General features: G+C 51.9%; 1 protein-coding gene across 4 annotated transcripts in view; it reads left to right on the forward strand.

Annotated features, from left to right (window-relative positions):
* HDLBP (high density lipoprotein binding protein) overlaps nt 1–24,609 on the forward strand; it is a 75,603-nt gene that overhangs the window by 50,410 nt on the left and 584 nt on the right. For all 4 annotated transcript variants that reach the window (XM_014842895.3, XM_070489200.1, XM_044751283.2 and 1 more), the window contains 19 exons: nt 59–166; nt 1,453–1,557; nt 1,933–2,011; nt 3,926–4,065; nt 5,669–5,773; nt 5,903–6,016; nt 6,962–7,048; nt 7,208–7,339; nt 11,158–11,376; nt 13,786–14,007; nt 14,108–14,326; nt 15,232–15,370; nt 18,112–18,266; nt 19,310–19,414; nt 19,790–19,924; nt 21,134–21,277; nt 23,267–23,452; nt 24,078–24,194; nt 24,404–24,532. In XM_014842895.3, coding sequence (XP_014698381.1) covers nt 59–166; nt 1,453–1,557; nt 1,933–2,011; nt 3,926–4,065; nt 5,669–5,773; nt 5,903–6,016; nt 6,962–7,048; nt 7,208–7,339; nt 11,158–11,376; nt 13,786–14,007; nt 14,108–14,326; nt 15,232–15,370; nt 18,112–18,266; nt 19,310–19,414; nt 19,790–19,924; nt 21,134–21,277; nt 23,267–23,452; nt 24,078–24,194; nt 24,404–24,532 — 2,640 coding nt within the window. The remainder of the gene's footprint in view (nt 1–58; nt 167–1,452; nt 1,558–1,932; nt 2,012–3,925; nt 4,066–5,668; nt 5,774–5,902; nt 6,017–6,961; nt 7,049–7,207; nt 7,340–11,157; nt 11,377–13,785; nt 14,008–14,107; nt 14,327–15,231; nt 15,371–18,111; nt 18,267–19,309; nt 19,415–19,789; nt 19,925–21,133; nt 21,278–23,266; nt 23,453–24,077; nt 24,195–24,403; nt 24,533–24,609) is intronic.

The following is a 24,609-nucleotide window of genomic DNA, read 5'->3' on the forward strand; positions in this document are numbered from 1 at the left end:
TGGGGTTCACATCACCTGGACTCTGCAAACCCACGACCTTGTTTCCTGGTTTTCCTAGGCCAACAGTTTTACGGTCTCCTCCGTCTCTGCTCCTTCTTGGCTTCACCGTTTCATCATTGGCAAGAAAGGGCAGAATCTGGCCAAAATCACTCAGCAGATGCCAAAGGTATGGAAGCATCGTTGATCTCTTCCGCCAAGTTGGTCTTGTTTTCTCTTGTCCCATCTCTCACATTGGTTTTGTTGTCACTGTTCATCCTGTGGGTGCCTTTGAAGACTGGCACGGTTTTCAAAAGTCAGCTGTCAAGAGTGACAGTCAGCTTCCGTGGTTAGCTGCAGAGGAGTGGCGTAAGGTCCTTTAAATACCTGTGTCATATTTTTGGTCTGTTTAACCCAAGAGATTGTGTATTGCTAGGTTTAATGAATATCCTAGAAACATCTCATTTAGTTGTTACAGTGTGATAGCTTTACAATAGTTAACATCTGTAAATTTTGAAGATCAAAACTGCATACAGCTTGTGTGAAATGTGGAGTTAATGGGCTGAAGTCTTTTTGGCTTTCCAAAGGAGATAGTAGCTCCCAGGAAACCTGAACAGGGTGGAAATACCAGCGAACTCAACGATCGTATTTTACTTCTGTCAAGACTTAATTGCCAGTTTACTTTTTTTTTTTTCAATTTTTTTGAGTTAATGATAGGTTACAATCTTGTGAAATTTCAGTTGTACATTATTGTTTGTCAGTCGTGTTGTAGGTGCACCACTTCACCCTTTGTGCCCACCCACCACCCCATCTTTCCCCTGATAGCCACCAATCTGTTCTCTTTGTCTGCATTTTTAAATTCCTCATATGAGTGGGGTCATACAGAGATTGTCCTTCTCTACCTTTAATTGCGAGTTTACTTTTTAGTCATTTTACTTGTTCTAGGTTCCAAGTCGTGGCTCACACAGATTTGATTGCTTTGTGGGGCCTGTCTCCCTTGTTGCCCTTCTCACGCATTACCTCCCTGCTTGGTGTGTTGTAAACCAGTGGTGGGGGCTAGGGGACATGGCCTTGTCTGTGGACCACCTTCCATTGGCTATACCTGGGTTAGCATTTCCTCCTGTTCTTTATGCAAGACAGAGGAATAGGCATTGTGAAAGTGAAAATCGTAGAAGAAAACATGAACAGTAGGTCTTGATGTGCTTTAAGTTAGTGGTTTTGGTGTCAAGCACAGTGTGAAGGAGTTGGCAGTTCCCATTTTTGGCAAAGAAAAGATTATTAGACCACAGTATTTGGTACCAGCATAGTGGTCATCCTCATCCCTCCTTTTTAACTTTTTGTGCTGTATGTGGACATATATTTATATGAAGCAGTTTAGGGTCAGCTGTTGCCCCAGAAAAGCACCCCCAGGTTCTTGAAGGTGACTGCTGCCATGCCATCTTGACCGCTGTCCTGGTCCTTATTTTGATGTGGTAGGTTCACATTGAGTTCACAGAGGGTGAAGATAGGATCACCCTGGAAGGCCCCACAGAGGACGTGAATGTGGCCCAGGAGCAGATCGAAGCCATGGTCAAAGACTTGGTAAGGTGCCCCCGAGAGCGTTCTGAGTGCTGGTGAGGTGGGACGGGGCTGTGATCTTACTGTCAGTCAGACCTCACGTGGGTGGGCATGGAGACATGGAAGAGTGGCCCAGTCGATGAGTAATGGCTTCTGAGACAATTAGAAGCTGGCCAGAGTCCAGGAGAGTTGTGGGTAGAAGAAACCTTGTTTAGAAGAAGGGTCTTTCAAGGGTCTTGCAGGAGGATGACCTTGCAGCAGCTCCTGACAATTGAGTGGTAAGAAAAGGCCCCAGCTGCTGCCATCTGGACTTTGATTCTTGCTGCTTGTCTGAAGATCTGGGAACATCTCGGACTCAGGTGTTTGTCTCTGTGGATCTGCTCTGTGCTTCTCCTGCAGATTAACCGGATGGACTACGTGGAGATCAACATCGACCACAAGTTCCACAGACACCTTATTGGGAAGAGCGGAGCCAACAGTGAGTGAAGCTGACAGTGTGGGGGCGAGCCAGGTGCTGCACGTGGTGGTTGGGGAAATAAGTCGTGAGCTTTCTGACTGGGTGTCCTCGTCTTCTCCTTGGTCCCTTGGTTGGACTGGAGCTGTTGGCCTGGAGGTTAACATGATCAACCTGCTCAGGTTCCGTGGGTAACCCACAGGGGCTGAGGTGAAGGCACGTTCTGGGATTCTGTCCTTCGAATTTCAGCCAGGCATGCTGGGGTGAAGTCCACCAGTTTTTGTAGTTGTCACAAATTCAGTACTGAACACGCCTCTAATCTGGAGCTCACCGAGGAGTAAGAGATTTTTAGACTCATACCCAAGTCAAACAGCACAGGGAGGGCTTCTGTTGGGCAAGCAGTAACGTGTCACCACAGGTTCAAGTTGGATGCCTGTGCCAGGTTGGTTGTACTAGTGTGTGGGATGACATTGGAAACACGTTAAGTAAATGCTCAGCTCGAATCTGCGGATGTTTCTTTAAAATTTGCTCCTTTGCTTAGTGTAACCTCAACGCCATCTCACACATCCCAGCGCTTACCCCTTCCGAAAACAGCTCGTCCCCTGTGCGTTACCTTCAGTGGACGGGGAGAGGGTCACACATACCTCGTTCCTGGGTCCTTCCTGAGATTACAGGGACCCCCACCTGTGTAGCTATGTTGCCTCTGTGAGTGTGCCCTCTTTGGTTTTTGCCCTGTGTAGACCATTTTTTGTTCAAAGTAAACACAAGCTTGTTCCCTCTGCTTTATTTGCTGTGAATCTTGTGTTCTGGGGCCATTTTAAACCACAGGGGTGAGAAACTACACGCACAGAGCGACTCCAGTCAGTGCTCACTTGCACACACTGCTTAAACCATGCACACACCATAAACTTACTTTTGTTTTTTTTATTCCTTTGTTTTTGTTTTGGTTAACTGTAGTGTTTTCTGAAACCGTAAGGAAGTGCAGTTCTGACATTGGTTTCTGGTTTCTGCTCCCTAAGGAGTGTGCAACCACTTAGCATGGTTCAAAGAATTGTATCTGTTCTGGTTTTTTCTGGTTCAGTTCCTAACCCTTGTTTTCTTTCATATTCTAAAATCTGCTGCCTGGCTTCTGTGTCCTTGGCTTTTGTCCTACATGGTTCCATCCTGGAAGAGCACCTCCTCATGTCAGTTCCCAAGAGCATTGGCGCATGGCCCCTCTGTGGGTGCTGAGTACCCTCCTGGGTGACCCTCTAAGGAGCTTGGCTCCCCTTTGCTCCACAGCGGGCAAAGTGCCGGCCTCGTTTTGTGGCATGAGGCTTCTGCAGGGTATGGGGGGCCTCAATCCTGACTGCAGGCACTGGGCCCTTGCAGAGCAGGTGACAGGAAGAGGGTGGCAGCTCTGCTCATTTTGGGAAGGCACTGAAGTGCTTGCTTTGGGTCTGAGCCCGCGAGGGAGTCTCTTCAGGCAGCTACATGGCCTCGGTGGGGCTCTGAGTGGTCAAGGGGGCACTTTTATCTTCAGTTAGCATGAGGGCTTCTGATTTTCAATAGGTTTTTATTTTTATTTATTTGTTTATTTTTTGACTTAAGAACAGTAGTTCCCTAACTTGTCTCCACGTTAGAAACATCTGGGATCTTTTAATATTCAAAAGCCCCAGCCACACCCCAAACCAGCTAAATCTCAGACTCTGAGTCGTCCCAGCCGCTGGTCGTTTGAAGCCCTCGGGGCGGTGCTAGCGTGTGGTAGATGCTGGTGAGGATCGTACCCACCTCGTTTTAGAAAATGGAAAGTCTTGCTTTGGAGGCCTGATCATCCTTTTTGCTTATAAGATGCTGATTAGGTTATTTGGGGCTTTTGCCCTGCCCTGCCAGTTGTTAGTCATTGGTGGAATGTGGTAGCTTTAGAGTTGAAAATACATTTCTTTTTGTATTCTTAAGTAAACAGAATCAAAGACCAGTACAAGGTGTCTGTGCGCATCCCTCCTGACAGCGAGAAGAGCAACCTGATTCGCATCGAGGGGGACCCACAGGGGGTGCAACAGGCGAAGCGGGAGCTGCTGGAGCTCGCCTCTCGCATGGTAAGCCCTGTGGCTAGGGCCTGCTGCATGAGTGGGCCTGTGTCTGTTGGCCACCTCTGCTGAGTAGCACTGTTTGCATGTGCAATCCTGGAGATTGGGGATCTCCAGTCTCCTGTTGGGTTAAGGGGCATCTGACCTGCTGGGGCCAAGTTGCCTTGTCCTCCCCAGATCCCTGGGGCCACATGCTGTGCTAGGGAGGCACGGTGCTCTGCTGCGGGCTTCTCAACCTTGGCCAAACCCCAGAGTCCGTGATGCCTGAGTACCAACTCTAGGGACTGTGATGGACTTTCTGGATTCTTAAAGGCACCCAGATGATTCTAATTGCAGCCAAGGTTGAGAATCAGTGCTGTGTGGTTACCTGGAAACTCCTGGGGGTAGGGGTGGGGGTGGGAGGGGCACTGGGGAATGGGCCTTGTTCCCTACCCCCAGACTAAAGTACTGCACTGCCCTGGGCTAAGCGACAAGCACTCCTGCGTTCTTGATTCTACGAGTCAAATGCAGATAACCACACGGCAGTGATTCTCCACCCTGGCTGCATGTGAGAGTTGCCTTGGTGCCTTTGACAGTCCAGTCCAGAAGCATCAAGTACTGTGTGAGTGCTTGTACCTTAGCATAAACATGTGCCGAATGCCAGGAAAGCCCAGGGCGGGGCAGTGCTTTGTCCCTGTTGGGGTAGGGAACAAGCCCCAGGGTCTGTGTCATCCATCTGCCCCAGGCATCCTGCTTCCGTCTCTTAACGCCTGCTCCAGGAGTCTCACGTCGGGACCACTTGTTACAGTGGTGATTGCATTTTCCTCAGCTGGACTCCAGGGTGTTGGTGTGGCTTCCCCTGCCCTCTGGCCATCGTGAGCCCATTCCTCAGCCAAGTGTGCTGGGTTCGTCCCTTCTTTAGCCACCTTGTCCTGACCATTATGCTCCCTTGCTCTGCAGTGTCTTGTGTCTACACTGGATTTCTGAATGCTCGTTTCTCTCTGTCAGCCTGACGTCAGTCTGATCCCGAATCTCCCAGAATTCTTTAAAGTGTTTACTTGGCTGCTGGTGTTCTTCCCTGTGTTCCAGCTTGTTTTCTGTTTCTTCTGATGTTTTCCTGGGACCTCTGGAGGAGGTTGAGCCCTGCATGGGTTCGGTGCCCTGTGTTGAACCATTCTTTCTTCATCATCCGCACAGGAAAGTGGCCTGAGCCACACGTGTTCAGGAGGGGTCGCTCCCTGTGATGCTGAGCCTCACAGTCTCTAGTTCTTGTTAAAACAACCACTATATGAGTTGCTTTGGTGATTATGGCTATTGTGCTAGCAATTTTGGTCGAAGGGTCCTATGCCCAACTTTTTAACTATACTTGATTCGGGAAAATAACCTGCAGCTGGCGTAAGCTGCAGTGTGTGATTGTTAGAGACAGCAGGTATCCCGTAATGGGTGCTCTCCACTGGCCAATGACTCCCACGGGGTGCTGCAGGGGTGCTCCTGGGCACCCTCACCTGCTGCTCGGCAACAGAGCTGGGCCACGTCACCATCCCCAGGGCTCCCCAGTGCCCCCTGGTGTGATGGGGGAGTTGCTCACCTCACTTATGGTAAATGACTTTATCTGCTTCAATGTTATTTTTAGGAAAATGAGCGAACCAAGGATCTAATCATTGAGCAAAGATTTCATCGAACAATCATTGGGCAGAAGGGTGAACGGATCCGTGAAATTCGTGACAAATTCCCAGAGGTGAGTTTCCTGCAGGTGCTCTTTCTTTAGCCCTCTGGGGATGCTCTGTTTGGCACTTGAGGGTGTTCAGTATTTTGGAATCCAGTCCTTAGTGGAGACCGAACTCAGTCTCCTGATGATTTGTTCTAGGTCATCATCAACTTTCCAGACCCAGCACAAAAAAGTGATATTGTCCAACTCCGAGGGCCGAAGAATGAGGTGGAAAAATGCACAAAATACATGCAGAAGATGGTGGCAGATCTGGTAGGGGAACATTTTTCATCCTTTGTTGTGTGACTGTTACGGGTGGTGTGGGGAGTGGCATGCTTCCCATCAGAACCCCTGTTTTGGGGAGCACACTTGGGCACTGGGGCAGTCCGCCGTCTCAAGGACTTAGGACGAAGTAGTGATGCCGTCTCTCAACAGCTGACGTTGAGACTGGCAGGAGTGGTCACAGCCTCAGAGTTCTGTGGAGGTAAAGTGGGGAGATCCCCCTTTTCCTGTGCTGTGTTACCTTGTGTTCTTGAGGGGTCTTCAGATACCTAGGTAGAGAAACTGTCCCATCCCGTGGGGAGAGTCACACAAGTAGTGTAAAGAGTCATTTATTGACTTATTTTCCTCAAAAACTGAAACGGGAAGAGGCACTTTGGAAGGTGCTGAGGGCAGTTGATGGGAAGGCTATAGATGGCTCCGTGCTTCCCATGATTTCTCCTGAGGCTTGGACTTAGCCCCTGACCGCCTGCAAGAGGGCATGGGCAGAGCTTCCCAGCACTGAGCTTGCTGGCGCTGCCCTGGAGCGCTGGGGTTCCAGAGTTGTGGGTCTGTGTGTCACCTTATGTGTTCTGAGCTTACTCCTCAGCTTGGTGTCCTGGCCAGTTCTGGTCCTGGATGTCATTGAGGGCACCTGACCAGACTTGATTGCTTCTTTCTTGTGGAATGTGCATCTGACAGATGGCAGGTTCTGTGGCATGCCACTTTTTACAGAGGGGGCCTTTGCATCACCAATTGATTAGGACGTGCCAGCTTAGTTCGTGGCTGCATGTCAGCTCCCCTCCTCGGGTCAGACCTGAAGGTCAGAGAGTGGTGAGAAGTAGGATCTAAGCCTGTGTCTTCTGATAACAGAGTACTGTCGGTCCAAACTACCTCCAGTGTGGAAGGGACGCGTTCCTCTCCAGCATGACTGATTGTGCCATCTCTTTTGTTTTTAAGGTGGAAAATAGCTATTCAATTTCTGTTCCAATCTTCAAACAGTTTCACAAGAACATCATTGGGAAAGGAGGCGCAAACATTAAAAAGGTGACTGGCCAGCCCGTCCCCTGAATCTTGGCTCTTCTCACCCCGACCCCTGCACCATTCTGGTGTTAGATTTGCTGGAGAGAGCCTTACTTTCCAGCCCTGGGCTCCAAGTGTCTCAGGTGGGAAGTCAGCTTCTCACAGTTCCCTCTCTCCTCGTAGATTCGGGAAGAAAGCAACACAAAGATTGACCTTCCAGCAGAGAATAGCAATTCAGAAACCATTATCATCACAGGCAAGCGAGCCAACTGCGAGGCTGCCCGGAGCCGCATTCTGTCCATCCAGAAAGACCTGGTAATGGGTGTTGGATGATGACCTGCTCGCCAGGCTCCCTGTTGTCAGCTCTCGCACCAGCCCCCAAGGCTCTGCCTGGGGTTCAGGCGTGAGGGTCAGGAGGTCCAGCACCCGTCACGGAGGAGCTTTGTCCAGTGCTGGCCCGCTGCAGGCCTCCTGCCACTCGTTTCTGGTGATGCTTAGTGACTCAGCATTTGCTTCGGGTGCTGGGAAATCATGTCCTGAAGGTGTTAACAACACTTTTTTCAATTTTTTGAGAAAATAACATGCAAGAAACTGCATGGGTTTAAAGTGTGTAGTTTGCTAAGTTTTGACTTACGTATATGCATCCATGGAGCTGCCTCCCCAGTCAAGATAATGAACATATCCGTCACCCCCAGAATATCGTCTTCCCTCTTTTTAGTACCTCCCTATTCTGTCTATCCAACCCCTAATCTGCTTTTAGCCACAGTAGATTAGTTTGAGTTTCCTACATTATTGTATGAAAGAAATCCTAGCACCTGCTCTCTTGGGTCTAGCTGCTTTCACTTTGCGTAATTATTTTGAGATTCACCCATGTTGTCTCATCTATCAATACTTTTTTATTGGTGAGTGATATTTCATTGTATGGAAAGATCATGTTCCTTTTTGCATTAGCTTTGTAGTTTGTGTCTTTCAAGGGGTTTTCTGTTTCACCTAAGTTGTCGAATTTGTTAGCATAAAGTTCTTCGTAGTATTTCTATATTATCCTTTTACTATCTCTCTTGTTCCTCATAGATACAATTTGCATCACTATAGAATGATCTCTTTTTACCCCTGGTAGTGTTCTTTGCTCTGAAATCTACTTTTTCTCATATTACAGTTTTCTTTTGTTTTTAGGAAGCTCACTTTTTAAATTTAATCTGACAGTCTCTGCCTTTTATTTTATTTTTTGGTTCTGAGCTAACATCTGTTGCCAGTCTTCCTCTTTTTGCTTGAGGAAGATTGTCCCTGAGCTCGCATCTGTGCCAATCTTCCTCTATTTTGTATGTGGGACGCCACCCCAACGTGGCTTGATGAATGGTGCATAGGTCCACGCCTGGGATCTGAACCCACGAACCCCGGGCCACCAAAGCAGAGCACATGAATTTAACCACTACACCACAAGGCCGGCCCCATCTGCCTTTTAAATAGATGTTTACATTTAATTACGTTATAGCTCAGTGGTGTTAAGCACGTTCGCGTTGTTGTGTAGCCATCACCACCATCCATCCCCAGACCTCCTCATCTTCCCCAGCAGAAACTGTCCCCATTCCACACCACACCCCCGGCCCCTCAGTAGATGACCTTGCCCAGCTGGGTTTCTGTCGGCCCTCTCGCTGTTTGTTCTGCACTTATCCCATCTACTTTGTTCTCTTTCTCTGCCTTCTTTTGGGTTTAATATGATTATGATTCCTTCTATCTCCTTTTTTCATTTATTGGATGTAACTCTTTGTTTTCTTTTAGTGATTGCTTTAGGGTTTTTAGTATACGTCGTCAGCTGTCCTGGTCAACCTTCCAGTGACTTTGTACGACTAGAAGCGTTGCATCAGAAACTTAGGCCCTTCCATGCCATCCCCTGCCCGCCAGCCTTGGGCTTACAGCCATCCCTTCTACCTCCCGTGTTATAACCCCACGGTTCATCATTAGCCTTTTTGCGTAAACCCCCAATTAGTTTTTTAAGGAGGTGTAAGTAATAAAAGTTTTTATATATTTCCGCACGTAAGTGTATCCTCTGTGTGCCTCTTCGTACCCTCACCCTCAACCACTGGAAACCCCTGATGGTTTTTACTGCTCCTATGGTTTTGCCCTTTCCAGACTGTCAACTAGTTGGAGTCGTATGGAGTACAGCCTTTTCACATGGGCTTCTTTCACTTGGTAATAAGTAATAAGATCGATCATATGATAAGATTATGTTTAGTTTTGTAAGAAACTGCCAGACTGTCTTCCAAAATGGCTGCTCCATTTCGCATTCCCACCAGCAATGGGGGGGAGTTCCCGTGGCTGCATCTCCAGTTTGGTGGGGTTCTTTTTTTCAGGACTGAAGACTTTGCTTCGGTGTCTTTCCACTTGCGTTGTTTTTGAGGAGACATCTGAAGTCATTTGTTACTTTGCTCCTCTCCGCAGACTTGTCTTTCTTCCTCTGGCTGTCTTGACAGTTGTATCACCAGCTTTGAGCAAGTTATGATGTGTCTTGGTGTATTTTTCGTCATGTTTCTTTGCTTGGTGTTCATTGAGCTTCTTGGGTGTGTGAGTTTAGAGTTGTCATCAAATTTGGAAAAGTTCAGGTCGTTAATATTTTTCTGTCCTCCTCTTTGTGTTAGGCAGCTCAAAGTTGTCCTACCCTTCACTGATGTTTGTTTGGGTGAAGAGGCGGAGTGGTATTTGCTCTCCATTAGCTTGTTTAGATTCATTAATTTTCTGCAATGTCTAATCTGCCTGTAATCCCATCTAGTATATTTTTCATTTCGGATATTGTTTTCACCTCTAGAAGTTCAGTTTGAATCTGTTGCTTTTATGCGTGACACATTCAGCCTTTCCTTTGGCTTTTTGACTGTACACAGTAGAGTGAAAATATCTATTTTAATGTCCTTGGCCGGCTGTTGCAACATCTTGGTCATTTTCTATTCTTTCTTCATTAAGGGTTGTTTTTTCCTATTTCTTTGCATGTCCAGTATTTTTTTATTGGATACCAGACATTATGAAGTTTACTTTGGCAGATGCTGGATATTTTTGCATTCCTATAAATATCTTTGAGCTTCATTGAGTTACTTCAACGTAGTTCACTCCTTTTTGGACTTGGCTTTAAGGTTTGTCAGGTGGGATCCCAGCAGTGCTTCGTCTAGGACCGATGGTCTCCTGCTACTGAGAGGGGACCCCTTCAGTACTGCACCAGGCATCCCATATGTGGCCAGCTGACTGTGAGCCGCAGTCCCTGCTTCCTCTGGTCCTTGCGATGGTTCTGTTCCCTTGCCTAGGTGTTTCCCTGCACCTGTCAGTGTGTGAGTGGTCTCCAGTTCTCAGGGCTTCTCTCTCCATGCTGCACACTCTTCCTGGGCTCTGCCTGCCAGCTCTAGGCACCTTGGTCCCCGACTGTCAGCTGTGTGTCTGATGCAGGGCCTCAGCCAGGGGGCAGTCATAGGGCTCACCTTGTTTGCTTCTTGTCTCCAGTGTCTTGAACACCATTGTTTCATGTGGAAGGTAAATCCAGTCACTGTTGTTTTGTTTGGACTGGAGGCAAAATCCTGGCTTAGGTGGATCCAGAGGCATCTTGGACCTGTCTCTGCTAACAGAGAAGGACTGAGAAGCAAAGCACTGTTTTGTGGTGTGATGTCGTGGCTTTTCTTCTACTCTGTGTGTGCCACTGCCCCCCCCAGCACATAGACATAGACTCATACTCAAGGACTCCAGGCCCCTCTTCGTCAGCCATGTGGGCCTACTATGTTAAACACCTCAACAGACTGTGGCTTAACTCTTTTCCTCAGAAAAAGAGTTTTGTGTGGCCTTTCTTGCCACACAAAAACATGGCTCCCAGTGGGCCAGCATGGTGACGCAGCGGTTAAGTTCGTGTGGTCCACTTCAGCAGCCCCAGGTTCACAATTTGGATCCCAGGTGCGGACCTCTGCACTGCTTATCAAGCCACACTGTGGCAGGCGTCCCACATATAAAGTGGAGGAAGGTGGGCACAGATGTCAGCTCAGGGCCGTCTTCCTCAGCAAAAAGAGGAAGATTGGCGGCGGATATTACCTCAGGGCTAATCTTCCTCAAAAAAAAAAAAAAAGAAAGAAAAACCGTGGCTCCCTTGTGCTGTGTGATTTCAGGCCAACATAGCCGAGGTGGAGGTTTCAATCCCTGCCAAGCTGCATAACTCTCTCATCGGCACGAAGGGCCGCCTGATCCGCTCCATCATGGAGGAGTGCGGTGGCGTCCACATTCACTTCCCTGTGGAAGGTTCAGGAAGCGACACAGTTGTCATCAGGGGTCCTTCCTCGGATGTGGAGAAGGCCAAGAAACAGCTGCTGCACCTGGCCGAGGAGAAGGTGAGCACCACGCCTGGCAGGGGTGGGGTCACTGTGTCTGTTCCTTGCTAAAAATGTCCTCTCTTTTCATGGTGGGTAACTCCAAATACCCTTTCTGTGTGGCAGGTCAGGAGAGAGCTTTATACACCTTTATGTCTCCAATTTCGCCATCGCCTTTTTAAAAGGCCGTTACAGGTCGAATGCCATGTATACAATGTGGAATATTTGTTGCTATTTGGCTTTTATTTTTTACCTTTTTTAAAAGTGTGATTTATATAAAATAAAATCTACCCTTCTTAGTGTAGTTCTGAATTTTGACAGTCAGTCATTCATGCGACCACCACAGCAGTAGAAAAGTTTTGACCGTCACCCCCCAGAATTCTCCATTGCATTTGCCTTTGCCCCTTCGTCAAAACCCGTCTGTGGGTGTGTGTTTGGGCTCTGTTTGTTCAGCAGCAGCCCAGGGTCAGGACAGCCAGGCCAGCTCTATGGGCCGTCTGGAGAGCCCTTCAGCTTTGCATCCTTGGCCTTTCCGTATGCATTTTGGAACCAGCGTGTCAATTTCTAGGGAGAAAATCCTGCTTGGATTTTGATTGGGATTATGTTGACTCTGAAGATCAAACTGGGGAGAATTGACATCTTAGCAGTTTTGAATCTTCCAATCCATGTTTCATCAATTTTTTAAGTCTTTGATTTTTTTTATTGGTGTTTTACAGTTCTTAGCATGTAGCTCTTGTGCAGATTTTCTTCAGTTCATATCTAACTTTTTTGTTTTTTATTGCTGTTACAAATGGTACTTCCAGTTATTGTAGCATGTGGAAATATATTTGATTTTTGATATTGGCCTTGTTTTATGCATCTGGTCTAAAAGCTCACTTGTTAGTTCCAGTAGCTGTTTTTGTGGATTCTTGTGAGCTTTGTATGTAAAGCACATCATCTGGGATAGACTTGCATTTCTCTCTTTCTGGTCCATGCACCTGTGTGTCGTGTCTCACTGCATTGCTTGGGCCTCCAGTACGATGTTGAATAGCAGTGGTGAGAGCGACAGCCTCGCCTTGGTGGTGAACTCTGGGGACAGGACTCAGTCCTTCACTGCTGAGTGTGAGGTGAGCTGTAGGTCTCTCGCAGAGGCTCTTTATCAGGTTGAGGAAGTTCCTTTCTGTTCTGAGTTTCTGTCGAGTTTTTATCGGGAGTGGGTGTTAGATTTTGTCAGAGGCTTTTACTGCATTTATTGACATGATCACGTGGCTTTTCTTTTTTTAGTATGTATGTTAATTTTTTTGTTTTTTTTTTATTTTTCTTTATCTTTTTGCTGAGGAAGATTCGCCCTGAGCTAATATCTGCTGCCAATCTTCCACTTATTGTAAGTGGGTCGCCAGCGCAGTATGGCCGTTGACAGAGGAGTGGTGTAGGTCCACACCCAGGAACAGAGCCTGGGCTGCCGAAGCGGAGTGTGCCGGACTTAACCCTCGGCCACGGGCTGCCCCCCATCCCCCGTTTGGTTTTGATATTTTATTTTTTACCAGGTTGCTGGGTTGGGCTCCTAACCTGTTAGCTTTTTTATAATGCTGCTGTTTGCAAATGTCTGTGTCTGAAGAGCAGAAGATCCCCTTGGTGGTGTTTCATAAAACCAGCGCTTACAACATAGCATTCTGTTGTCTGCTGTTCAGCGTGCTGGCAGCCCTTCTTTAGTTTTCCTTTGTGTTTCCTCATCCTGGTGGGCCAGGTTTCAGGACAGGAGGAAGGAGAGAGAGAGTGCGTTGTGTGTGTCTGAGTCAGCCTGGAAGAGTGTGTCCCCGTGTGCTCTCCAGATGCCTCTGCCTGAGGAGCTGGCATCAGCGAGGTCACCATGTCAGGGCCTTTGCTGGGCCCTGGTTTCTCAGTGTCAGACGAGGGCCTTGGGAGTCTCTGAGCTCGAGATGGGGTGTTGCTGGCTGTGCGTGGGCCCGTCTGTAGCGTTAGTGGAGGAAGGACTGGACCGGAAGCACTCTGCGTGTGATGGGAGGTGTGGGACGGCCCACGCCTGGGAGAGGGGCCAGCAGTGCCGTGGGTCCCTGGGTGTGGGTGGGGTTCCTGCTGTGTGCACCCCACTCCCCCCGCCAGCGTCCCGCAGCCACACTTGACTACGTCCCCTTTGCAGAGGGAGGGTGGCCTGCAGGGGTTCAGTCAATGCTGGTAGGTGGCAGGACTAGGGCTCTGAGTGCTCTTAACCATCTCGGCTTCTGATCACAGTGGAGGGAAAAAAAGGATGTCTCTGGGTCTCCATCCGTTGGTTGTGGTGGGGCTTGGTTAGCTGCATTTGGGGAGATGCTGCTGACAAGGTGAGGAGAATTACGGCCCACACTGTTGTCCTCTAGGCCCTCTTACCTGCCTGCTCCAGGAGCCAGGCAGGTGGCGTCAGGCCAATGTATGTGGGGTTGCTTTCTACAGCAAACCAAGAGTTTCACCGTTGACATTCGCGCCAAGCCAGAATACCACAAGTTCCTCATTGGCAAAGGGGGCGGCAAAATTCGCAAGGTGCGTGACAACACAGGAGCCCGCATCATATTCCCAGCGGCTGAGGACAAGGATCAGGAGCTGATCACCATCATAGGGAAGGAAGACGCCGTCAGGGAGGCCCAGAAGGAGCTGGAGGCCCTGATCCAGAACCTGGTAAGGCCGCCTGCTCTGGCCCAGCGCAGCGTGGACCTGGCCCTCGGTTCTCTTCGGCGTGGGTGAGAGGTTGTTTACTTCCCTTCTCTCACTGCCGCAGGATAACGTGGTTGAAGACAGCATGCTGGTGGACCCCAAGCACCACCGTCATTTCGTCATCCGGAGAGGCCAGGTCTTGCGGGAGATTGCTGAAGAGTATGGTGGGGTGATGGTTAGCTTCCCACGCTCTGGCACTCAGAGTGACAAAGTCACCCTCAAGGGTGCCAAGGACTGCGTGGAGGCGGCCAAGAAGCGCATTCAGGAGATCATCGAGGACCTGGTAGGCGCCTGGGGGCCAGCAGGCTTCTCAGCCGTACAGTCACCTGAGCAAAGGGGGTGGGTGGTGTTCCCTCCACATCCCGCAGGCAGGCCGGCCAGGCCGTGGCAGCCCCGTGAAGGACTCCCACCAGGTTAGAGAGGGGCTGTCTGGTTCTCAGTCTCCGTCTCAGCTGTTGGCCTCCTTCCTGACAGTTGGTGAGAATGCTGCCTTTGAGCAGCAGCTTTTTGAAAAAATTGTTTGAAATTTTTTTCATCTAAATGAGGATCAAGCTGCTTTCTCTTCTCTTCTCCGAAGGGCGGAAAATAGATTGAAGAGCAGAGTGTCCAAGTGACTCTGTGGAGAGGTCACGTGGGCTTGCCACGTGCTGGGTTTTCTAAACCAGACTTTAGCGCTTGCCTCCTCCCCGTCCCCTCCTGGAGCTCCCTGACGTGGCCTTGGAACAACTTCTCTGATAATCAAGCCCGCTGCCTCTTTGTGGAGGCACAGCCACGGCATCCGCATGTCACCTGGCTAATGTGGCCACCCTTCAGGGACGGCACCTGATGGTGCTGCCTGCTGTGTGGTGGGAAAGAGGGCCCCTCCTTCGTGTGTCGAGAAAGAGCACGTTATGTTCACGTTCTGGGTGGTAAGAGCAGGCGGCGGTGCAGTTGTGTGTGGATAAGTCTTCGATTCTTCCATAGTCTTCTGGGGACGCGTTTCAAAAAGAGGCTGCCCCTTTGGGCCTACCCATGTCCCTCCTCGTCCACCCCATCCTACCTCGAGCTCTGGATCCACTGTGGAAAAGGGACATCTCTGGGCTTGGAATTGGCTGTAGAGGATGGAAAGGAAGATGAGTGGACATGAATTGACCCTAAGTGGTTAACCTTTGCCTTTTTTGTTTTCCTTCTTGTCTGCCTTCCCCCTAGGAAGCCCAGGTGACCATTGAATGTGCCATACCCCAGAAATTTCACCGCTCTGTCATGGGCCCCAAAGGTTCCAGGATCCAGCAGATTACTCGGGACTATAACGTTCAAATTAAATTCCCAGACAGAGAGGAGAACCCAGGTGGGTCCCCATGGTGAGATCTGTGCTGAGTGGGAAGCAGGAGGTGTGTGAATGGCTCTGACCTGGGGAGAGGCGGTGGCAGGTGGCTGTCACACGTCCTGGTGGAGCTCCTTCCTGCCCACTGCTCCAGTGTGGTGCGCTGCTGGAACCAGTCAGGCATCCTGGGGCTTCCAGAAGTTCAGGGTCACTCCCTGGTCTCTAGGAGGGAGGCTGTGTCAGTTACTTCAGGGTGATGAGTTGCCCTTCACATGTCCTAGAAGCTTGCAGCTAGTGATGAGGTCAGAGGAGAGCAGAGCACCTGCAGCCTCTTTTTGTGTGTGTGTGTGTGGAAGATTAGACCTGAGCTAACACCTGCCAATCTTCCTCTTTTTTTCTTTTTCTTTTTTTTTTCCCCCTGAGGACAACTGGCCCTGAGCTAACATCCGTGCCTATCTTCCTCTGCTTTATATGTGGGACGCCTACCACAGCATGGCTTGCCACGCGGTGCCGTGTCTGCACCCGGGATCTGAACCATCGAACCCCGGGCTGCCAAAGGGGAACGTGCGCACTTAACCACTGTGCCACTGGTCTGGCCCCACCTGCAGCCTCTTGTGCTGGGGCAGCCCTCGAGTTTAGTTCCCCTGCTTCTCACAGTCCTCTGAGTGCCATGCGTGATGAGGCCGTGTCTGCTCTGTTCACAGCAGCCGCCTCGCTCCCTGCCTCCCTCCGCCCCTCTCTCCGCCTCTCGTCTCCTCTCTGCGCCTCCTTTCACACCATGTCCCCTGTGAGGCAGGTCTGCTACAGAAGGTGAAGCAGCCACTGACCTGCCGGAGGGCGCCATTCCTGTACCTGGCCACCCTTCTGGAATGGCCCTTCAGCTCGGAACGTCCTGCTTGTCACCTGGTTCTGTTTCTGCCCCAGGTGTCGGGTGGGGTGGATGGTGGTCTCAGAGGTGACCTGCAGGATGAGGGCTTGGTATGAGCAGGAGCTGGTTGGTGTCTCAGCCTCACTTGGTAAACACTGTCTCCTACGCATGGAGACAGTGCGTTCTCCTCGCTGTTGACACGTCTCCTGTGGGTCGCTCTGGTCTCTGCGGAGCCTGCCGTGGCTGCCAGAGTGCCTGTTTTCCTCAGGATACATCCTCTTTTCAGTAGAAAGCTAGTGAAATCATATTGTGTCACATTTGTTTCACACTCGAATATTTATTTTTTAATTTTGACATAACTTCACGCTAAAAAAAAATTGTGCAGGCTAGTATAGAGACATCCCTGTGTACTCATTATCCAGACTCACCAGTTTCTCTCATCCAGCCCCCTTTTACACACACGCACACGTGCACATGTGTGCACTTATTTTTCTGAATCATTTGAGTAATTTTCAGACCTATCCCTTATCCATAGTGGCTGTTTCCTAAGAGTAAGGACATTCTTTTCTGTCATTTGAGATAACCGTGGCACAGTCATCACACTCAGAAGATCTAACAGTGTGTGATACTGTTCTCAAGTTCCTGGTCAATATTCAAGTTTTGCCGAGGTGTTGTTTTTGTTTTTTTGCTGGGAAAGATTCACCCTGACTAACATCTGTTGCCAATCTCCGTCCTCCCCCAAAGCCCCAGGACATGGTTCTATATTCTACTTTAAGCCTTTCTAGTTCTTGTATGTGAGCTGCCACCACAGCATGGCAGTGGACAGACAGGTGGGGTGGTTCCATGCCCGGCAGCCAAACCCAGGTTGCCAGAGCGGAGCACTCCGGACTTTAGCCACTAGGCCGTCAGGGGTGGTTTTAAAAGCGTCCTGCAGAGCCCGCCTCTTCCCCTGGTTCAGTCCAGGATCACGATGGCCTGAGGCAGTGGTGTCTGTGACTTATTCTGTTTGCTTGTTTGTGTATATCGTGTGCACTCCTGGATTCTGTCTTGCTCCAGGAATCTTGTTTTGCTGCACACGTGGTCCCCCGTGTGGCCCACAGGAGCCCCCCCAGTTGCTTCCGTGTCCTGTTTCATGTCCCTTCATTCTTGGAGCGAGCTTTCTTCCTGGCTTAAGAAGCGGGTGCAGGCTCGCCCCGTCCCTCCTAAACTGCCCTCTGAAGCCCTTTGCTGCCGCCTTGTCCGGCGCCGGCTCCCCCAGGCTGTGGTCACCGTCTGTGCTTGCTCCCCTGCCCCTGAACAGAGTGGGCCAGGCTCTGCTCCTCCTCTCTGGGCTCGCGCGACTCAGCTCGTGCGTCTCGCTGCTGCCTCCAGGAGGGTTGGCTTCGTTTTTTATTTTTTTTTAAAGATTTAAAAAAATTTTTTTCCTTTTTCTCACAAAGCCCCCTGGTACATAGTTGTGTATTTTTTAGTTGTGGGTCCTTCTAGTTGTGGCATGTGGGACACCACCTCAGCATGGCTTGACGAGCAGTGCCATGTCCACGCCCAGGATTCGAACTGGCAAAACCCTGGGCCACCGAAGCGGAGCACAGGAACTTAACCACCCGGCCACGGGGCTGGCCCCTGGCTTCATTTTAAAGGCGAGAAAGTGAGGCGTGGAGCTCGCGGCCTCACTGTACAGCCTTGGTGCCTGCCTGGACCTCGGCTTATATGAGGCTTGCTGTGTGGATGTTGTCTTCTCAGCTCTCCCAGCCCAGGCCCTGTCTTCCTGAGGTCGGTTGGGGTCTTTCCTCCTTTCCCTGCCATATGTAGGTGCTTGACAAACGATGGAATTCTGAGTGGAGACAAGCCTGCCTGTGCAGAAGGTCTGTGGTTGCCTACTGCCCTTTTTTCCCCCTAGTTCATAGTGTGGAGCCGGCTGTCCAGGAGAACGGTGACGACGCTGGGGAGGGGAGGGATGCTAAAGAGGCCGACCCTGGCTCCCCCAGGAGGTGCGACATCATCACCATCTCTGGCCGAAAGGAAAAATGTGAGGCCGCCAAGGAAGCCCTCGAGGTGCGTGTGCGGCCCCCCCCCCCCCCACCCCCAGGGGTTCTCAGCAGGCCCCATGGCGGGAGAGGCATGGCCTGAAGGGAGGCTGCCCACGGTGGTGGGTGGGTGGTCTGGACACTTAGTCCTAAACCCTGAGCACCTCGGCTTGCACTGCGGCCGGGCCGGCCGGGCTGGGCTGAGGCACAGCGCATGCCCCCACCGCCAGCCTCTACCTTTGCCAGGATCTGGCAGCTGCATGGAGCCAGCCTAGAGGCCTGGAGGCTTGGGGCTGTGGATGAGCACGGAGCTGGCAGGTCTCATTAGCAGCAGGGCGAACGTGATGTCCAGCCTCAGTTTCCCCTCTGTGACAGGGAGTAACCAGGCCTATCTCAGGCTTGTAAGGATGAGTCATTTGCATAATGAGGACTTAGTGAGCACTACCTACACGTTCAGCAGCGTTCTCAGCGCTGCACTACCACAGCGTGCAAAATAGCATTTGTGTTGCAGTGCAGGGACCAAGAGACAAAAATAGGTCACGTGTCAAGTGATGGTAAATGCCATGGGAGGCCGTCCGGGGCTGCTGTGGAGACAGCAGATGAGCCGTGGCCTGGGCAGTGCCCGTGTCGAGTTGTTGTCGTCCCTGCAAGCCCCGTGGGCTTGAGCCGCAGCCCATCCCTGACCTGAGCAAGGCCGGGAGTCAGGGGGCCTCTGCGTCTGAGCCCCGCCTCTCCTCCCTGGGCCTCCAGTCGCCCTGTTTTTCCTGGATTTGTTTTGCTTCTGCCAGGGCCCTGCTGCGTTTAGGAGCATGGGCTTGGGGTAAGGGTCTGAGTTTGCTGTCTTGGCATTAACCTAAAAACCGGATTCCATGTCTTTTCCCCTTGTTTTCCTATTGAATTGAAGGTCTAGGTGGCATTCTCAGTCCAGGTGGAACAGTATGACGTGTTCCAGAAAGCACACCGTAGTTCTCATAGGGCTTTTCCCCTGTGCTCCATGAAAACATATCGCTGAGCCCAGAGGGTCACTCTGATCCCTGCTCTCAGGCCTAACCTCCACTGTCTTACCTGCAGGCGCTGGTTCCCGTCACCATTGAAGTGGAGGTGCCCTTTGACCTTCACCGGTACATCATCGGGCAGAGGGGAAGTGGGATCCGCAAGATGATGGACGAGTTTGAGGTAATGCGGTTTTGCAGGTTCTTTCCTGGAGACAGGGTGTGGGGTGTGGGGTCTTCCACCAGTGTTGTGGGGCGTCCAGCCCCTTGTCAGCTCTGTGCTGCCTCGACCCCTCTGGGTGGGTGAGGTTCTGGGCCCAGCCCCTGGCCCTCCGTGGAGGTGCCTCCTGCTCCTCTCATGGAACAGCGGCTCTCCTCCCCTTACGGGGTGGGCTTCCTGCTTCCCTCCCTCCTTGTCTGGAGGCTGCAGTTGTGTCCCTGGCCACTTGTGACACAGGCAGCTGATCACAGCTTCCACACTCACCGTTGGGGGCTAGATAGACACATTTCTGTCCTGTGGGACCCCATGTGTGCTGGGCCTGTTCCTGTCTCCGTGTAGGTAAACATACACGTGCCAGCACCTGAACTGCAGTCTGACATCATCGCCATCACGGGCCTCGCTGCCAATTTGGACCGGGCCAAGGCTGGGCTACTGGAGCGTGTGAAGGAGCTGCAGGCGGAACAGGAGGACCGGGTGCGTGCCAGGCGGGCTGTGGGTGTGGAAGCTTCCTCCAGATCCATGGTTCTCAGCCTTGGTCACACTTGGGAATCGCCAAGGCGTTTCTGAGAGATGCAGCCCCCCAACCACACTGCACCCCGTTAAGTCAGGCGGCTGGAGGTGCACTCGGGCTGTCCCCGCATGCACTCAGACCTGGAGGGCTCACTGTGGGGGGGCCTTTCATCAGAAGCCGTGTTGAGGAAGGAGCCTTTCCTCTTGTTAACATAACAGCGACAAAGTTGGGCTTCCATGTTAATTAGCTATTTCTTTTAAAAGTAAGTCTGAAGACATGTTGTGATGTCTTCGACCTTACAGGAAAGGTAAAGTTGGGGGCGCCTGGGAGCTGTTGCTGGAAGAACCCCCCAAGCATGTGCTGTGCGGTCTGGGGTGGGTGTCAGCGGGCCCTGCTGCCTTCCTCACTCTGTAGCTGCCCTGCTACTGAGTAAGGGTGGGGACCCACCTCGCCTGTCTGTAGAGCTGGTGTCTCCTCTGAAGGGCTCGTGAGTGACGCGCAGCCAGGCGGGTGTTGTGGAAACTTCAAGCACCGTCATGGACTGCACGGGGGTGGTGGACTTCTCCCTGAGGGCCGTGACTTTCTGGAGTCTGTGATGGAGTGGAGCTTGCAAGCCTCATGCACTCTGAGTGTGGCCCCCATTGTCTCAGCCCCGGCACCAGCTTTGGGGTCTGTCCTCAGACCCAGTCATAGCCTCAGCCTCTGGCCATAGATGTCTGGAGCTGTATATCTTTCCCTTAGCAAATTTCTTTGAAAACTCTTATTTTTGGCCTGCCTCTTTACCCCAACTTGGAAGACTCAGAATGTTTTTATTCTTTTCATTAAACTAGTTGCACGAATTAGGACTGTAGAGCCAAGAGCTCCTTCTGTCCTGTGCCAGCCCTGTTGGTTACAAGCATCAGCTTCTCCTCAGTTACCAGCCAGGCCTTTCAGGTCCTTTTCTGAAGGATTACCTTAGTCATGGAGTGGTCAAGGCTGCTAGTTCTCATTACTAGCTGATGGAAGGTGGCACAGAGGCTGACGAAAAAGCTGTGTGTTGCTTGTATTGCTGAGGTCACAACGGATAGCTTCCAGGTCCCGGATGGAATGGGGCTGCGTGGATGCATGCAAGGGTGAAGGTCAAAACTGAAGTGGTCTACTCTTTGCCTCATCCTCACTTGTTTCATCTGTAGGCTTTAAGGAGTTTTAAGCTGAGCGTCACTGTAGATCCCAAATACCATCCCAAAATTATTGGGAGAAAAGGGGCAGTGATTACCCAAATCCGCTTGGAGCATGACGTGAACATCCAGTTTCCTGATAAGGACGATGGGAACCAGGTAAGGACGACACTTGGGGCAGACACCACGGCTAAAGCGCTGTGGGGGCAGGGGGACTTGTGTTGACCTTTGTCCTGACCTGAGACCATGACCAGGCAAACTTAGATTGTGCCTAGCTGGGAGGTGAGGGGGAAGTTCAGAGTGGCAGGTCTCTGAGGATCTGGTTTGTGTTGGGGTTTGGGCCCCACCTAGGCCCGAGCCTGCTGGGCATGGTTTCCCTGGCACATGGGCGTTTTCCCTGTGCCCATCAGGTCACTCCTGGCAGTGAGCTGGGGCTCTGGCTGGGTCTTTCTCACACAGTTGTGCCCACAGGGGGACCCCTGCAAAGGAGCGCCCTGCAGCCTGCTGCACCCAGTGAACGGCGGGAGTCAGGCCCCACACCGGGCGCTCCCCCAGCCCATCTCTCGCTCCTGCCGCCCAGGCCCTCCCTGCCCCTCGGGCTCGGCCCCTAGCAGGTTGCCCAGGCTTCACTAGGGTTGTGCTGCTCTCCATGGCGAGAGCCTGGTCTCCTGCAGTCTTTGATGCGCAGCAGCGTGCCCAGAAACGGCTCACTGGAACCTTCCAGCCAGCAAATCCAAACAAGCCTCTGCAGACTCTGGCCTTCCCACCCCTTCCAGCCCCGTGTCCATGTGAGCCCTGTGTCACACAGCTACGGGCCACCTGCCTGCTGAACCTTCTCCCTCCCCAGCCTTTGACTTCAGAAAGCCAGGCTGACCTACAGGGCTGACCCACGGTCCCTGCTTCCCGTCCTCGCCCTGGTCCTGATGCCTCCCCACGCGCATTCTTTGCAGTGACTTTTCTTGTATCTAGTCCTCTGTTTCCAAAGAGTCTGCTTATACTGCTGCTCTTTTTTATTTTTAACTTAAATCTTTAATTTTCTTGAGCTTGAGAACTTGGCTGTCTTCAACCCCTCACCTTCACTACTTTTTATTTCTCTCAGCTTTCCCACATAATTATCAGTTTTTAAAAGTCATTATTTGGTGTTTTTAGACTATTTCACTTAACATTCCGTGAGCCCCAAGGAGGGTGAAGCGGCCATGTTTTGTTCACATGCAGCTTTTTCCTGCGAGAATTGTGCGTCTGTTTGCAAAGTCTGTTCTGTGCCTGTGGCTGCACGTGACGACGCACTCACCAGCTGGCGGGCGGAGGTTTCTGGGCTCTGCTGGGTGGATTCCGGGGGGCGCCCCGCCGCCTCCCACTGTTTGCGTTTGCTTCCTTGAGGCAGGAGGCGCAGGAGGCTCTGCTCTGCTCTGCTCTGCTCTGCTCTGCTCTCCTCTCCTCTCCTCTCCTCTCCTCGGGTTTCCCTTGCCTCTGTCCCGGGGTAGGTCTCTGAGCTCTCCTCTCCTGTTCCGTTTCCAGGCGTGTGTTCTCCTTCTCTGGTCCTTTTACACTGTGTTCTGTTCTTTTGTGGGAGTGATGTTTTCTCTCATCCTGAAGGGTGTGGTTTATGCCTGTTACTTTGTTTTTGTGCTTTCTTCTCTGTGCCTGAGCTGTCAGTCTGCTCTGCTCACTCTTGACGAGTCTGGGGCTGTTGCCTGTCTGTCTGTCTGGTAAAGCCGGGCCCTGGGCTGGGCGCCCTGTGGGTGTGGAGTGCCGGCCACAGCGTCCGGCACCTTCTCTTCATGTCCGTCTGTCTCCAGTGGAGACTCCTCCAGATACGGGGCCCGAGGGGACCTTCCCTGCGTCCTCACCTGCCGGCGTTTCCTCGTCTTTGTGGGCAGGTGCCCTTTCTCTTCCTGTCCGTGACTGTCTGGTGGATTTGGGAGGTGCAGGAGCTCAGTGGACACTGTTAACCTGTGGTGGGAGATCAACGCCTGACATTCTTTTCCACCTTCTTTCTCTTCTGCGAGGGTGTCTTTCTCCTTAAGGTGAGGCCGACCTCACTCAGCCCTTCAGCCAGGCCCCCAGAGCACCTGTGCCGCCCCTTGTCACTTGGGGTCAGCAATCCCTGGGGGCATCCCCTCTTCTGACTGGATTTTCCTTTGTTAGCCCCAGGACCAAATTACCATCACAGGGTACGAAAAGAATACAGAAGCAGCCCGGGACGCAATCCTGAAAATCGTGGGTGAGCTTGAACAGATGGTTTCCGAGGACGTGCCTCTGGACCACCGTGTGCACGCCCGCATCATTGGTGCCCGTGGCAAAGCCATCCGTAAGGTCATGGACGAATTCAAGGTGAGTGCCTGACCCGACCACAACGCTGTGTGTGGAGTCTTGGGAGCACAGTGAGTGAGCTGGGGGTGTGCTTCCCGCACCTCCCGGGCACTTGCACGTGGGCCAGTTGAGGGGGCACCAGGGACCACCTGGGGCCTCAAGTTTTCCTGCTTTGGCTGCTGACCACACTTGGTGTCAGAAGAGGAGACATCCAAGGCTCGGGTGCTTGTCCCTAAGGTGGTGAGATCGAGAGAGGTCACAGCTGTGTGTAGTTGACTCTGTGGGTCAGCACCTTGTGCCAGCCTACAGAAGGTGGCCCCCCGAGGTGGGCCGCTCGGGGTCACCTCAGGCAGGTTCCTCCATGGGTTTTGCATCTGTCGAGGCTTGCACGGCTTTGAAATGCAGGGTGAGTCCGCCCATCCTGCTTCACCTGCTGAAGACGAGGTGCTCTCGCAGTGCACTGGGCTTCCGTGTCTGGAGGAGGCGGGACCAACCATGAACCCAGAGTTTTACATTTTTATTGACTCAGAGGGGAACACTTCCCTAGAAATGGACTGTTCCCCGCCATACACAACAGTGACTCTGTGGTCCAAAACGCCCGGATGGGGCACTCAGCCACCTCAGCTGCTGTGTGTACTCCTTCCAGGTGGACATTCGCTTCCCACAGAGCGGAGCCCCAGACCCCAACTGCGTCACCGTGACGGGGCTCCCAGAGAACGTGGAGGAAGCCATCGACCACATCCTCAACCTGGAGGAGGAATACGTGAGTGCTGGGTGGGCAGCAGGCCTGTGCCTGGGGGCCCCTGGGTCTGCCTGGCTTGGGGTGACAGTGAGGCAGTCTGCGTGCACTTTTGGAGGCATGCCAGGTGCAGGATGGCCCCTGAGTGAGCCCCAATGTCTGAGACAAGGGCGGGCACAGTGGGTGCATATCGTGCCATCCGCTGCAGACCGACCCCGCACGTGTGCCCACAGCTGGCTGACGTGGTGGACAGCGAGGCGCTGCAGGTTTACATGAAGCCCCCAGCCCATGAGGAGTCCAAGGCACCATCCAAGGGCTTTGTGGTGCGGGACGCTCCCTGGACCGCCAACAGCAGCGAGAAGGTCAGACGGCGTCCTCCCGCCCTCCATGTGCCCTGGGAGGTGGGAGCACGGTCACAGTCGCTCCTCGCCACGGGCGG

This window comes from Equus asinus, chromosome 19 (genome assembly GCF_041296235.1).
Source record: "Equus asinus isolate D_3611 breed Donkey chromosome 19, EquAss-T2T_v2, whole genome shotgun sequence".
Lineage (NCBI taxonomy): Eukaryota > Metazoa > Chordata > Mammalia > Perissodactyla > Equidae > Equus > Equus asinus.